Below are 16,447 nucleotides of genomic sequence, written 5' to 3'. Positions count from 1 at the left end.
GATTCTTTCAGGACAGGATTTGTGCATATGAAACGGTTATAAATGAGGCCCTGTTGAATAAACCGACTGGATATTATGTTTTACATCTTCTAAAGTTCATTTTTGCATTATTGACACTGTTTTCCTAATGAATGTTGTTCAGTTGCTTTGACGCAATGTATTTTGTTTAAAGCGCTATATAAATAAAGGTGACTTTGACTTTGACTTTTGACTTAGCATTTAAGTTTCAAAATGTCCTAATCTTTTAGCGTTGATGTTTTCAAACTTGCAGAACTGTCCATGGGACTGAACCCATCATATTATTAAAGATATTTCAATCAAGACATTAAACAGTATGTCTATAACTAATTTAAATTTTGGACCAATCATGACAATTTATTGAACCATGTAAAGTGTGAATGAAGAAAACAATGGGAGATGTAATTTCCTATACAAAGCAAATAATTGTCCAATGAATAGTTGTAGTGTATTCTACAGGTTGAAATAAACATATTTCACCATGTTCTGTAACAGTCCACAGGGCATTTTAAAAACTGTTGAACTGAATAATTTGTCATTTAGGAAATGAATGCAACAGGTTGAGAGTACTTGTTCACCATATGATGCAAATGATTGCAAAACAAAGAGTTGTAATACGTTTATTAGGGTCAAATTAACATTTTCCAACATGTTCTGAAACAGTCCATTGAGCCTTTTGAAAGCTATAGAACTGGATGATAGAAGAATCAAATGCAACACACTGGCAGTGTAAATTGACCACATAGAGCAAATAATAGTACATTGAAAAGCTGTAGTGTGTTATTTAATCTTAAATGAATATTATACAATTTGTACTGGATAAGTCAGTGTCTTCCTTCAAAAGACATTGAACTGGAAGAAACCCAAAGAAAACAATGATGGTAGAAATTGAACATCTAGAGTAAATAATAGCACATTAAAGACTTGTAGTATGTTCTATAGGGTCAAATAAATATTTTACAACTTGTTTTGGAGCGGTGTGGCCGTCTTTTCAAAAGTTATTGAACTGGATGCTGTGCCACTGAAGAACCCCATAGAATACAGTGATGATAGAAATTGAACATCTAGAGTAAATAATAGCACATTAGACTTGTAGTATGTTCTTTAGGGTCAAATAAATATTTTCCACCATGTTCTAGAATAGTCCATCGAGCTTTTTAAAATCTATTGAACTAAATGGTGTGTCATAGAAGAAACCAATACAACACATTATGAAGTAGTGGAAATTGATCACATAAGGAAAATTACTGCACAATAAAGACCTGTAGTGTGTTTATTAGGGTGAAGTTAAGATTTTCCAATGTGTCCAGGACCAGTCCATCAAGCCTTTTAAAAGCTATTGAACTTAATGTGTCATTAAAGAAACCACAGTAGTTGGTTAAAAAAAAAAAAGCAAAAAAAAAGATTAAATAACTTGGTTTATGCTCACAATTTAGATTAAACTGCCCGCATATCCTCCACCATAAAATGTAAGGGAAACAGGTCAATTTAGCTCAAAGGGAATCATTTAAGATTTTAAAGGGAATTTGAACAGAATCACTGTTTCACGGCTGATCACGGAGATGCCCTGCGATTCACTGAACGAGCCATTTAACATCAAATCTGCGCTGGATACTAATATCCAAACTATAGTGAAAACACTATCAATTAGCACAGTAACAAGATCGGCAGTTTAAGACATTAACTTGTAAGCACAAAACACAAGATACTTCTCTTTTCAATATGAATAAGGATTTACTAGATAAATCGCACGCACGCACGCATTCACACAAGTTGCAGGAAGATCGAAAGTTAGGGAAGGATGAGTTTAAGAGAATGGAAATGTGGAATCCCAAGTTTACAGCAATAAGTTAAATTGCATAGACATGAAAAACCATCAATCACTTAATTAACCCTCGCATTGAGTTCCTCAATGAGGTTAAAATTATATTAGATACACCAGTCCAGTACAAATGACTGAAGGTACATTGCCTGAGTAAAGGTGTCCCTTTGTTGTCGCTGATTGGCTGGAAGTTCAGTAGTCGTTGAAGTGACGTCTTGGAAAGCCCGTGGTTGGGCGTTGGCTGAAGATGCAGAGTTGTGTGTTGCTGGCTGAAGTTGAACTCGACGTTACAAAACTTAACTTAGAACACGAAAGTCTCAAACGGAAAAGAAAAGAAATAAAGTTTGACGAGACTAGGTGGTATTTCTTCTCATCGTGGCTAAGTAGCAGCAGGCAATGCAGGCCGAAGCACGCTGGAACCACGCTCAAAGAACAGTGATGACAAACAGCATGGCTAAAAGCTAAAGCTAAGAAGCAAAGCTAAAAGCAGGCATGACTGATAGCAAAAGCAGAGCTAAAACTAAAAGCAGGCATGACTAGTAGCAGAAGCAAAGCTAACAACTAAAAAGCATACATGACTAATAGCAGAGCAAAGCTAGAAGCTAAAAGCTGGCATGACTAGTAGCAGAAGCATAGCTAGAGACTAAAAGCAAGATTTTATGGTGTCCTGAGTATTTAAACTGGTCTGTTCGCCACACCTCAAATGTTGTCTTGACCAATTAGATATTGTCTTGGCTCGGGGTATCATAAATCATATGTTTATCTTACTAAGCATGTGGTCCGAATTTTCCCGCTCTTGCAGGGTATAATTTTGGACATAATTCCTTAACAAGAATATGATACATTTGACAAATAACTGATTGTCAGGACTATTTCAAGCAAGCAGATTCGATTACATAGATACTAAACATGAATATGTATCCTTAAGCTATCCCATAGTTATTGAAAGACATACACAATAAGTGATTATAACATGATAGTCAAATGTGTGGGTTACATACAAATGAATATGGAGTGAAGCGATGGACTGATATTCATTTATAAGTCATTTTGGAGTTCATTTTGGTCCATGTATATGTACAAAAGACAATTTCTTTGTCATTCTCTTGACAAAGATTTCTGTGGATACCAGAGGTTCAAAGCCCCCCCTTAGGAATTTCAGTCTGGTTCTGCTAGGTGGGGCAAGTGCTTAAGGATATGGTGTATAACTCTCATGGGTTTACATGTGATGTCCAGCGTTGCATTTCAATTAATTTCGCCAAATTTGACAATATCTTGTCAATAATTGTTCTAGTGGTGTTAATGTTGAAAGCTGTTCTGTGGAAGAGTTGGTTGGTTATCTTGCTTGGGACTTGTGGCACAGAATGTTTTATGACTTCCTGTTGCCTTACTGAGGAATTCAGCTCGTGTTTCAGCCACAGCCCTGATCGACTCTTTAATTTGTCTGGTTCGAGTCATTTCTGCTATACATTAAACATTAATTTATAGCAGGGGTCACTAAACACTGGTCCTGGAGGCTAAACTCTGCTAAACTCTAAACTCTGCATACTGATGTATGAATCAAAGACAACAGTGAAGGATCTTTTTTGTGGACATGGACCAAGTGATTTATTGTTCTGCCTGGACAATCTGTAGCGGTTGTTATCTAGTTTACGAACTGCACCTTAACAGACACACACAATCAGACAGAGACGCAAGATGAACGCACTGACCCATGAACCGTGACAAAAGGATGTTGGTTTTATTATAAATGTAATTTATTTTTATGTAAATTTCACATTCATAAATGCAAGTTTACAAAAGGCAAACCTATTTTTACTGGTGCTCAAAAAAGAGATTAAAATATATGTAGATGATGTCAAAATCTAAAAATACTAAAACAATTAATATAAGTTCCTCCTTTAACATTTTCACATAATAAAAAAAAATATATATAATAAATAATGGTGCTGACCTGTAAAGTATATTTTTCTTTATAAAAACTGCATTGTAATATCCAATGAAAATGTAAAAATATGTATAATATATATATATTTGTCTGTAAACGGATGCTTATGTACCCTCTCTTCTTTTTCTTTTTTATTTATTTTCTTTTTTATTTATTTTGTGTCCTTGTTCCTTCTTGTTGAGGCATGATAAATGTTTTGTTATATAGTGTGATATGGCACTGTACATGCTACTTGTTGGCAATAAAGCAGTAATAAAAAAAATATTGTGTCAATATCAAGTCAATTTGAGCACGATTTAAACCCGGATGATTGTAACACACTGAGTTCATCTGCCTTGGGAAAGCTAGCGTGTATCCTATATAGTGATTACACGAAAATATTTAAAGTACCGGGCATACAATCTTTAAAATACGTCTGAGAGTTTTACACACTGGTCTGTTATTGACTTGTTCAGCATTGGTGGGAACGCCCTCAAAATGTGACGATAAACGAAACAAACTGTGATTGGTTGTTTCACATGTCAGTCAAACGGCTTCATGTGCGGGCCTTGTCCATTGAAAGCTGCCATAGACTCCAGACCTTCAGCTGTCAGCTACGAGAGACTACCTTTATATAAACAACATTCAGAGTACAGACTGTGAGGGAAATACATTCATGGGTTATGTAACTTTAAATAATAAAGAATGAAATTCAATATTGAGCGGAAATAACCCTTTATGTTTTGTTTTGGACACATAAACTCCTTGTCAGGTGACTCATGAAAGTGAAACTATTACAGCGGGTCTGTTTTATCGTATGAGGAAGTAAACTAAATTAAGAGAGAAGAACACAGTGAGTATCACAATTTAACAATCATCTTTGATAGCTAAAATCAATCCTGACTGGTTTAAAGTGAAGTACAACAAGCAGTGTCAGATATTTGTTTAAATGACATTAGCAGATAAAGCAGAGTCTGTAAATCGTCAGATTAAACTTTTACTTTCATTTTAACACAGTGGTTGTCTGAATTAGTTATGCTGTTCATGTATAATTTGATTATGTGTAATGTCAAGAATACACTTTCATTTTGATCATTGACTTTTTCAAGTCATTGCTGTGGTCTGACTACTGAGATTGATTAATCTCTGATTCTTAACTGACTCTGTGATCAACATCTGGATCTGCTTTTAGATTAAACCATGGCCTCCAGAATGAATCTCTCTGAAGAACATGACACATAGCTAAAGACAGTCAAGAGGTAAGAAAACCTGAAATGTTTCACATTTTTAATGTTCAGAAACAATAAATGCACACTACAATATTATTTTCACTTAAAGTCAGATTCAGAGGTGTGAATCAGATTTATCTGAACACATGGATGTGTCTGTGAGGAAAAACCCAGCGATGGATGTTTCAGATCTCTGCAGAGAGGAAGATTCTTCTGTTGAGTCCAGGTGAGATATTATGAGTCTCATATTTACTGTAGCTGTGGTGTGTTATGGATATTGTCACCAGCTGTCTCTGTTGCTGCTGGATGTGTCTTTGTCTTTATCTATATGTGTATTTTATCCTATAATATATGAATGAAAAGAGCACATGGGGCAGATTCCTTTTATTCATAGAAAATAATATAATATTTTAAACCTCAAGTAACAACAGACTCCTCAAGTGAAATATGAACATTAAAGGGAGATTGAAACAGTGAATGTGTTTCTGTCAGAGCAGAGTGAGATTTTCAGAAACAGTTTGTATTTCTGTTATATTTCAGTCTGTGTCAGAATGAATCTCCTGAACCCAGCTGTGTGTCCATGAAGAGTGACCAGTCAATGGGTCGTTATATTGACTTCAGTTTGGGAGACTCATCTGCTGATCTGAGGTGCTGTTTAGTTTACAGTATGAGAAATATATATATGATATTTATGATGTTCATTAATTTACTGGTGTACAGTATATAAAATACATTAATACATATGTACAAAAATATTATTTTTTAAACTACAGTCAAAAACATAAAGGACCAGAATCACAAACAGCAAAGAAGAACTTAGACTCAGCTTTTAAGGTTGGTTTTGTGTCTGTGTGTGTGTGTGTCCATCCAACACAATGACCAATGTAAAAGTATTAAATGTTAAATCCTCTCTGTAATTGTCATATTTACTTTCCTCCACACACGTAAGATAAGTTGTAGGCTACTATAAAGCAGATCAATTGTCCACTAAAGTAGAGAAGATGAATCCATATGTAACCTGACTGCTGCACAAAGATGAACATCAATCTAACTGCCAATCCAGTCAAACTCTCTCTTTTAACCTCAGTATCTGTAGACGATGATGTTTGAGCATACAGTGAAGTTATTAGCTGGTCTGATATAATTCAGTGATGTTTATTAGTATTCATGCTTTAACTTTTGTGTATTGATCCTTTGGTTAATCTAACCTGTGACTGAATGCAGGTTTATTTTATGAATATGTACTATGATTTCAGGAGCTTGAGCACAAAATCATCTCTGAATTAAAAAGCTTTAAGAGACTACTGAGTCCAGATTACCCAGAATGCTCTGAAAGAGACCGTTATGATGATGAGGGTCACAGCAGAGTCAGAGAGGGTCTTCTGAAGATCACACTGCTCCTCCTGAGGAAGATGAACCAGACAGACCTCGCTGACACACTACAGACCAGTAAGAGCTCTGGATCAGCAGATTATAGGCTGTGTTTTTATTATCAACCTTCTGTCTTCAGTCACTAATGTTCCTGAATGTCAATATCTAACATATCAAACCTAAAAATACATTTCTAAAAGATTGCTCTGCCAATAACAACAATTATTTCCTTTGCTCAGAACTGATGTCTGTGTGTCAACAAAAACTGAGATCCAGACTACAGGATAAATATCAGAGACTCAGTGAAGGACTGTCCAATCATGGAGACTCAACACGTCTGAATGAGATCTACACAGAGCTCTACATCACAGAGGGAGGCAGTGGAGAGGTCAATAATGAACATGAGGTGAGACAGATTGAGACAGTATCCAGGAGACCAGAGACACAGGAGACACCAATCAACTGCAATGACATATTTAAACCCTCACCTGGACAAGACAAACCCATCAGAACTGTGCTGACTAAAGGAGTCGCTGGAATTGGAAAAACAGTCTCTGTGCAGAAGTTCATTCTGGACTGGACTGAAGGAAAAGCCAATCAGGACGTTCATTTTATATTTCCACTTCCTTTCAGGGAGCTGAACTTGATAAACAAACATCTCAGTCTTGTGGATCTTCTAAACCACCTTCAAACAGACACCAAAGAATTAAAGTCAGCAGATTATGAGGACTACAATGTTATGTTCATATTTGATGGTCTGGATGAGTGTCGACTGCGTCTAGATTTCCAAAACAATCGAAGCTTGTCTGATGTGACAGAATCAGCTTCAGTGGATGTGCTGCTGACCAACCTCATCAAGGGGAACCTACTTCCTTCTGCTCTCCTTTGGATCACCTCTCGACCAGCAGCAGCCAATCAGATCCCTCCTGAGTGTGTCCACCAGGTCACAGAGGTACGAGGATTCAATGACCCTCAGAAGGAGGAATATTTCAGGAAGAGAATAAATGATCAGAGTCTGGCTGATAGAATCGTCACACACATCCGATCATCAAGAAGTCTGTTCATCATGTGTCACATCCCAGTCTTCTGCTGGATTTCAGCCGCTGTTCTGGAGAGGATGATGGGTAAAGCAGAGAGTGCAGAGATCCCCAAGACTCTCACACAGATGTTCACACACTTCCTGATCTTTCAGACCAAACTGAAGACACAGAAGTATGATGGGGAATCTGAAATCAATTCTGATCAGGCTAGAAAGACTATTCTGTCTCTAGGAAAACTGGCTTTTGAACAGCTGGAAAAAGGGAACCTGATCTTCTACGAGGAGGACCTGAAAGAGAGCGGCATTGATGTGAGAGAAGTGTCCGTGTACTCAGGAGTTTGTACCCAGATCTTCAGAGAGGAGTTTGGACTGCAGCTGGGGAAGGTGTACAGCTTTGTTCATCTGAGTATTCAGGAGTTTCTTGCTGCTTTATTCAAGCTGCTGTCCTTTTCTGAACAAAACACAGGACCGAAGAATGTGTTCAGGTCACCAATGAGCAGTTTACTGAAGAGAGAAGTGGACAAGGCCTTACAGAGTGAGAACGGACACTGGGATCTTTTCCTCCGGTTCCTTCTCGGTCTCTCACTAGAGTCTAATCAGACTCTCTTACAAGGCCTCCTGAGAAAGACAGTAAGCAGCTCTGATATCAATCAGGAAACAGCTGCATACATCAAACAGAAGATCAAGAAGAATCCCTCTCCAGAGAAATCCATCAATCTGTTCCACTGTCTGAATGAACTGAATGATCGTTCACTAGAGCAGGAAGTACAAACATACCTGAGGAGAGCAGGTGACCGTCGTCTCTCTAGAGTCTATCTGTCTGCTGCTCAGTGGTCGGCTCTGGTGTTTGTGCTGTTGAACTCAGAAGAAGAGCTGGATGAATTTAATCTGAGTAAATATGATCGATCAGAAGAATGTCTTCTGAGGCTGCTGCCAGTGATCCAAGCATCTAGAAAGATTAAGTGAGTGTTTTACAGTGTCTTTGTTTCATTGACTTTATTTTAAACAGTAGGCCTGTGTTTCTCTGCACTGTTTCTGTATATTTTGAGGTCTTTCTAATTTGACACACTCAGCTAACATCACAGATCGCTCTACTAATGATCTAATGAGTTGAATCAAGTGTGTTTGATAAGAGAGATTCATCCAAACTCTGAAAAGTTGAGGTTCCTTCAGGAACAGGGTTGTGACTCTGATTTTACAAATACTGGATTGAGATCATCATCAATCACTTAAAAGTTGCATTCAGGTTTGTTGCAATAAATGAAAATAATTCAATTTCAATCTAATAATTAATAAGTATAATCCAGTTCAATTAAATCATTAGACAAAATGTTTCATTCATTCCCCTATCTACATCACTGCTTTTACTTCACTACATTTCAGAAAACATATCGTTACCCCTTATAATATATCACATGTTCTGAGACACAGAAGCGGTGTCTGATTCAAGATTGAACTGATTCTTTTCAATGAACCTTTTAAATCGTTTCACAAATCGCAGCAAACGATTCATTCAGGAGGCGCCAGTGCGATCACTGCATTGTTTTTCCAATTTGTAATTTAGTCAGATACCAATGCTGATTGATCACACAAGCATGACATCATTCATCACTGTAAAGCCTTGGCAAAACAACAATAATGATAATAATAATAAAGAAAGAAACAATCAAAAGAAAATATTATAGTAAACTTTGTATATTTTTATAAGTTTTATATTTGTACGTTTTAGTGCCCTGGTCCGCTGCTGCTCTTTTTTTGTTTCAATGGCAAACGCTTTAGATATTCACTGTTTACTTGTCAACAGATATTTTGTCATGCAATTGATTGTTCGTTCTTGAAATTGAAAGTGATCAAGATGTTACAATGTTAACAATGTTACAAGAAAGAAGACTCCCCAGTTTAACTCTAAGTATTAGGATTCCCGGCGCTCGCAACATTGACCAGCTGTAGTCAAAGACTTTGCGCACCAAAACGCTCTGAGAGCGCAAATGAAGTTGTTTAATTTATAGTTGTTTTTTTAACAGTTAGCAAGTCTTATGTAGGACATTGTTTGAACTGAAACATGTTGGCCATTAGCCTACATGTCATGCATCAATGCAATGATAATTCACCACATTCATGACTGATAAATCAGTTAGCAATGGAAATGGGCTCATTAGTATAGTTGCAGCAGGTGCACAATATCTTTCCGTACATGACATCACTGCTGGTGGGAGGGGCCCCATCTCGTTCTTTACAGGGGGCCTTTAAGATGTGCGGTACCAGATGTACCACTACTATAGCCTACTAGGAGAGAAATAAAACGCAGAAATTATTTAAATGTAAAACATACAAAAAGACGCTATGATTGGTTGGTCTTCATCTTTTTCTGCTGCTTGTTTTGAATACTGCGTGTGGACAGAGAAATTATTTAAATGCAAAACATACAAAAAGACGCTATGATTGGTTGAAGTCTTCATCTTTTTCTGCTGCTTGTTTTGAATACTGCGCGTGGACAGAGGCGTCACTAGATTATTGTGAAGTTTAAAGAGACAAATCGTACAAGTGTACTTTGAGGTCAAAATGTGTAGCCGCTACGCAAAATGCGTACAGGTTGGCAGGTCTGCTTCTGTGTTTTTCAGCAATTACATTGGACACATGAGTCAAGCTCTAATAACTCATTTTTAATCTTCTGTATATTCTCTGCAGTCTCTTCGGCTGTCGTATTACACAGAAAGGCTGTGCTGCTCTGATTTCAGCTCTGAGATCAAACCCCTCACACCTGACAGAACTGGATCTAAGTGATAATAATCCAGGAGACTCAGGAGTGAAGCTGCTCTCTGCTCTACTGGAGGATCCACACTGTAAACTGAAGAAACTACGGTGAGTCTCTTCACATCTCAGTAACTATAAGGTTTGGAGTAAAAAGTAAAAACCCAGATTTCTGAAGAAGTGGTTTTGTTTGCTGCCCTCTCAGCCTCAGTTCAGACACTTTAAACTCTCAAGCATCTTTCTGGACATTAAAAAAAAAAAAGAATCTGAAGAAAGAATCTAAAGAAATCTGAGCGTTAAGAGACATGGCTAATTTTCCTAAATTTGTCACCTGAACACACAAAAAATTGACTCAATTCAACAAAGTGCAAAGTACAAAGTAAATCATAAAGATTTGCATACGCAGGGTAGGAGTTGTGGAAGTGTACATAAAACTGTAATCGTAAATTAAATTTGCATGCGCAAGATAAGCTTTGCGAAGGTGTAAATCACGTTTCAAGCGTAAGAAAAAATTATTTGCAACATTTTACTGTCACTCATAAGTGTAATTCTAGAGTCTAGACTTATGGTACACAACTTTTAAAGTATCATGTTTTAATTAATTTGTTACATTTGTATTTTTAATGTAGCCTATGTGTACGTTAAAAGTACCATTCTGGCAGTGAGAACAATCCGGAACTAAATGAAGATTAATGTTTTGGCATATGATATGTTTATTTAACCAATCAGATAAGAGTAAATGGAGAGTCAGCAGAGCCTCATGTGATTGGCTACAAGAAGGTGGTGGACCCGCCCTCTCCTTCACGCTTGCAAATCTCAGTCAGTGAGAGAATCGTGTCAAAATTGTAAGTGCAGAGAAAAGAAAGACGGAGTTGTACATATCGGTTTATTTCGGGAACTTTTTGCCCAACATTCACAACATTTCATTTAGACATTTGCAACAGTAAGTTTTTTCACACACACAGACTGGTTCTATGCAGTTGTTATCACTTGCAAATCACTGTTCACATGCTTGCAGTACTTTTGACCGTATTTTTGCAAAAACAACATGCCAAAAGTTTAAGCGCAGAAAAATGGAAGTCAGAAGCATGCAGATCATATTTATTTTGCTTTAGCATGAAGCTGCAGTTTCACAATACTTGAATTACACTTATGAGTGACAGTAAAATGCTGCAAATAATTTTTTCTTACGCTTGAAACGAGATTTACACCTTCACTAAGCTTATCTTGCGCATGCAAATTTAATTTACGCTTACAGTTTTATGTACACTTCCACAACTCCTACCCTGCGTATGCAAATCTTTATGACGTCATTTTAACTCCATAGTAATAAATGTCTGCAATTCCAATGCACTCCCAAAAACTGGCCCTGTATTAGAGTGTGTGTGAACCACCTGCTGCAGAATAGAAATAAAACACACATTTAATATCTCCAAGTTAAGAGAGACACTGCAAGGCTTAATGCACTGATCCAGTCTTTTGACTGTATCTGGAATTTTTTTTTTTTGGTCCTATGTGTTTATTACACTTAAGAAATGACTTGTATCAGATATCTGTGTTTACATTAGTCCTCACTCAAAACTGAATGATTTCATTGGTGACCGTTTTTTGTGACACGGTTGACCCTTGGGTTTTAAACAGTCGTATATAAAATTATTAATATAATTCAGGTGAAGTGGCTGTTTGACTTGAACACACAGCAGCTGTGATTAACCCACTTATACCACGATCATGTGCCATAAAGCTGTCATTAATGACTCCAGCACAAAAGTTGACTGAATGAATACAATAATGGTAGTTTTCATAAGTTATTTTATCTACAGAACATGAAAAATAGGTCGAGGTGAAAAATATTGTGGCAAGAAAAAAATTATTTTATTAAATTTATGTGGCAGCAGTTCAAAGAAAGTGTCAGTGCTGCTGAATGTTTCTGTGTGCGCAATCTTACCTCTTACCTTTCTGCCTCAAAATAAGCTAATGTTTTGTGCCAGTGTTTACAAGCAATACCTGCTTCTTAACTTTAAGAAAAGTTATTTTAATGGGCAAACGTGTCGCCTTCACACTGTGGTGGCTTATATCTCCAATGGGAATCAGATTTATGCATTTAGACGCAGGTCAGATGTCCAGATATCTTATATGTATCTAATTTAAAACCACATTTGTAAGTGGCTCATGACGGATGCGAAAAAATCAGATCTTGATTGGATTTTTGTGTTTAAATGTGTGCAACAATATCCAATCTGTAAAGAAAATGAATAAATAAAATATTATCAAGGAAAAAATAAAAATTGTTTGTGCCAGTGTAAACACAGCCAGAGAAAGAATTATTAAAGATCCGTAGAGTAACTTCTGGATCTATGTTGATTTCATCAAGATTTCTGCCTGTAAAATCTGCCAAGCGTCCTTTCTCAAGGTCCAGGAGAATATTGCTCATTTTGTCCAGTAGAAGTGTAAATGACCAAACTGAAGTTGTGTAGCTCCGACAGCTCCAGAGCAGTTCTCCACGGCTGTCATATCTTCATCACACGCACATCAAGACTATAATAAGGATATTACAAATATTACTTAGAAACCATTATTTATAGAGCGGATCTTTACAACACTAAACTGTACAGTGTGGCTGCATCAGAAACTGCATTCTTCTACTGTATTTTACAGGAAGTGAAGTGGGAAAGAGGGAGCGGGAGGATCAGGAAAGGTCCACGAGCCTGATAGCACTATATGTACAAGTACAGAATCTTTAGGTAGTAGTAATTGTCCAAGTCTTAAGGAATCTGCATCTCACATCTGTAAACATGACAAAAGTAGTCAAACATTTCTCTAAAGCCAGTCACTTGCTCCGCAGTCGTGTGTTATTTCTTCTTCAGGAATAATGTCCCTCGCTGCCAAAGGCAGGTTTTCGTGGTCCACAGTCTTCTTCATGAAACAGCTTCTGGTGAAAGTGATCATTTTAAAAGGGTTTAAACTACAACTGATGATGACCAATGAATCACCAGGACAAGCCTTCCTTCATGATTACTGTAGTGTAGATATATTTTTAAAAGTCAAATAAAAGTAGATATAAAATACAATACAAGCTATTTACAAATACTGCTTTCACAAATAAAAATGTGTAACTGCTAAAAAGTTTAAGAGCTTAGGATAACTAAAAAACAAAATGTATGATTACTTTTGAGGTACGTGTTAGGTTTAATTTATATTTAGTTACAATATGATTATTAATCTGAACTCAATTCTAAGAATCTGAACGTTTAATTATCCCTGATAATTTATTTAAGATTTATATGACATTGAAATGCACTCTTATGAAAAACAACCATATTACTATACTATTTTTACTATAATATAACCATAAAACATTAAATTATCATGTTTTTAAAAATAGTTAAATGTAAATAATGGTACATCTGTGGTAACTGTGAATGTACTAAAATACCACAGTAAATCTACGGTAACGTACCTTTATATTGTGTTGTGCTTAGTCTCGTCGGCTGCGTTGATACCGTGCTCCTCCACATCTAAACTCAATTCTAAAAATCTGAACTTTTAATTATCCCTGATAATTTGTTTATTTAAGATTTCATTGGTACCATGCTACTCCGCATCTTTCCCCAGTTTCCTCCGCCTCTTCCCCAGGAGCAGGCTGCATCACCGGTGCTCAATTCAGCGTCTCCCAGGGAATCACAAACCTCACTTCAGACTCTTAATCACACGCCACGCTGCCAGGATTCCACCATCAACACCGTCCTCATCATCACTCCCTCCTCCCACTCGCTCGTTATCCCCTGAATATTAATCATCATCACCTGCATCTCTTCATCCTCATCACCGTCATCTGCTATCCTTCATCACTGCTCACCTTTATATACCCATTCTCACCCTTCAGTCTTCGTCTGGTCTCGTCATCTCATGGCATACAGACTCTATTTCTACACTCACCTGAGAATCCGCAACCTGTCAGTCATCTCCCAAAGATCAGCCAGTCTTCCTCTGTCTTCAGTCCTCCTTCTGTGATCCCTCACCCACTTCCTGTGATCAGAGACTCTTCAGTTAAGTCGACATTGGTTCTTATCATCCTGTTCGCGCTCATATTCTCCATCTGGTTCGGAGCATTCTGTTATTAAAGCTATTAGACTTACCACCTTGTCTGCCTCCTGTCTCATCCATGACACACGCGGTGACTGAGAATTAGCACGTTAGCATAATATTTTCCCCTCATGTAACGTTAAACACATTAAATTCTGTGCCGACAGAATTTAACACTGATAAAACACTGATAAAAGCATATATATCCCCGCTTTATTAGTATTTAAATAGTATATATGATTAAGTTGAACTTTATTGTTGAAAAGTTGGCGCTGTATTAAGCAGTATATAAAAAGTGTTTATGTTTCTCATGGAAATGTTTCCGAAACGTCTGTGTTTATAACAACTATTGCATTTAATTTACTTCATCTGTGATAAAGAATGCAGACACCGCGTGAGTGTCACTAACGGGAGCAGAAAGTGTCCGGCTTGACGTGTCTGTTTTAATGTCCGCCCCTGACTCCTCTCGGCTGCTCTCGTTGATCGCCGTCTGCAGCTGTGCTTCAAGTCGAATGCACCCATTGATTGACGGTGATTAACAGTGATTGACGGTGATTAACGTTGGTGTGGCTCGCGCAGGAGCAGTAGGTAAAGGCCCAATCCCAATTCTACCCCTTAGCCCTTCCCCTTTCCCCTAACCCTGCGTTTCGTGCGTTCACGTGAAGGGGTAGGGGTGTTTCGATTCTCTTCTGGTTGGAGGGGTAGGAGTAGGGGAAGGGCCAGATAGCCCTTCAAACGAAGATTTTTCGGGACCACACTTCAAACGAAGAGGTATGAATTATTTCGGCAACATGGCTGCCTGACCGAACAAAAAGACACATAAATGTAAGCATTTTTGGCATTAATAAAGATTTTAACGAAAAGTAATCATTTGTTTTATGTTACATTCAATTGTGAGTTCATATTAACGTTCATGTTACTCAAAGAAATGTTTGCAAAATATCGCTATTTGCTAAGGGCATATCATTACAGACTGCATATTTTCATGTCTGATCAGGATGATAACCGCCGTAGACATTGATGGGGGCTAATCCCCCCAATAATTAGAAATCGCTAAACCATTTTCTCAAATATTGCCTATTCGAGAGAGACAAAGAGAGAGAGACAGAGAGAGAGAGAGATGGAAGTTGTGTGTATGCCCGTCTGTGTGTTTCTTTTTTTAGAGTGAGTTTACTTAAAAACAGCGATTGTATCCTCTCGTCGCTGGAAATATAATGTAGCGATTCAGTATTTAAACTGTATTTAATTAGAGTGGTGGGGTTTATTTGGGGTACGAGTTTATTTTCTCCTGAATGTGTGAGCTGCGCAATTTCCGATGTGTGTGTGTGTGTCAGTAAGTAGCTCATTAATACAGAACGCTAATTAAAGCCTTTAATACACTCCAGTATATGTGTGTATTGTAAGAGCTAGATGACAAATGATGACGTGTGACGGCATAGTAGTGGTGTCCCAATTCTTAGGGGAATATTTTCACCCCAACCCCTTGACACTCTGTTTCAAGGGATAAGGGGAAGGGGTAGGCGGAAGGGTAGGGGAAGGGGTGTAAAATAGAATTGGGATTGGGCCAAAGTGTGTGTATCGCGTCCGCGGTCAGACTACAGGGGCGCTGTAGAGCAGCACTGCCAAACACACTCACGCACAGAAATCTGGGTTTTGTTCATGGAGGGGATTCAGACAAACACTGCACTCGGCCTGTCAGCAACACCTCCTGAGCCTTTTACAACCTGTGTGTTTGCTCCCCACTATGTAATTAAATCAAACAAACACACACACACACACACACAATAAATGATTACTCTGTCTCCTACTTTGTCTTTTCCTTATAGCAGGTCAGATTTGTCTGTAAACATATCTTTGCATCTTTGAATCTCACCCAACACAATTTTTTTTTTATTCTACACTTCAAACTTGTGATACATTATAAAACTTAAGAGGTTAAGTTCATTACAACAATGGTTTAGAGATGTCAGCCATTGAGTAGTAGAGTCATATAGTGGCTAATGATATTTTTGATATTTTGATATTTTTATACCCTCATATATCACCAGATGTCACCAAACCCACCAAAATGGTAATTGTTGGCTCTCTGAACTTACTGGAATGATTTGTTTTTACTGAAGTATAAGAAATATTAAATTTTACATAAAATAAGCATATTTTATATAAAATATTGTACTTTTAGAGCTAAATAAATAATAATAATA

The 16,447-nt window shown here is 37.4% G+C and overlaps 2 protein-coding genes across 2 annotated transcripts in view; one reads left to right on the top strand and one right to left on the bottom strand.

Annotated features, from left to right (window-relative positions):
* Positions 1–16,447, bottom strand: part of LOC132160236 (uncharacterized) — a 193,432-nt gene that overhangs the window by 39,054 nt on the left and 137,931 nt on the right. The window lies entirely within an intron of this gene.
* The window catches only part of LOC132160099 (NACHT, LRR and PYD domains-containing protein 3-like), a 50,952-nt gene continuing 39,381 nt past the window's right edge, over positions 4,877–16,447 (top strand). Inside the window, exons 1-7 of the mRNA XM_059569821.1 lie at positions 4,877–5,026; positions 5,106–5,222; positions 5,537–5,644; positions 5,770–5,830; positions 6,253–6,445; positions 6,607–8,368; positions 10,095–10,268. Of these exons, the coding sequence (XP_059425804.1) occupies positions 5,143–5,222; positions 5,537–5,644; positions 5,770–5,830; positions 6,253–6,445; positions 6,607–8,368; positions 10,095–10,268 (2,378 nt within the window). The 5' untranslated portion in view covers positions 4,877–5,026; positions 5,106–5,142. The remainder of the gene's footprint in view (positions 5,027–5,105; positions 5,223–5,536; positions 5,645–5,769; positions 5,831–6,252; positions 6,446–6,606; positions 8,369–10,094; positions 10,269–16,447) is intronic.

Source organism: Carassius carassius, chromosome 16 (assembly GCF_963082965.1).
Source record: "Carassius carassius chromosome 16, fCarCar2.1, whole genome shotgun sequence".
NCBI classification, from domain to species: domain Eukaryota; kingdom Metazoa; phylum Chordata; class Actinopteri; order Cypriniformes; family Cyprinidae; genus Carassius; species Carassius carassius.
Note: the sequence above shows the minus strand (reverse complement) of the source record. Positions and strands in the feature narration are given on the sequence as shown.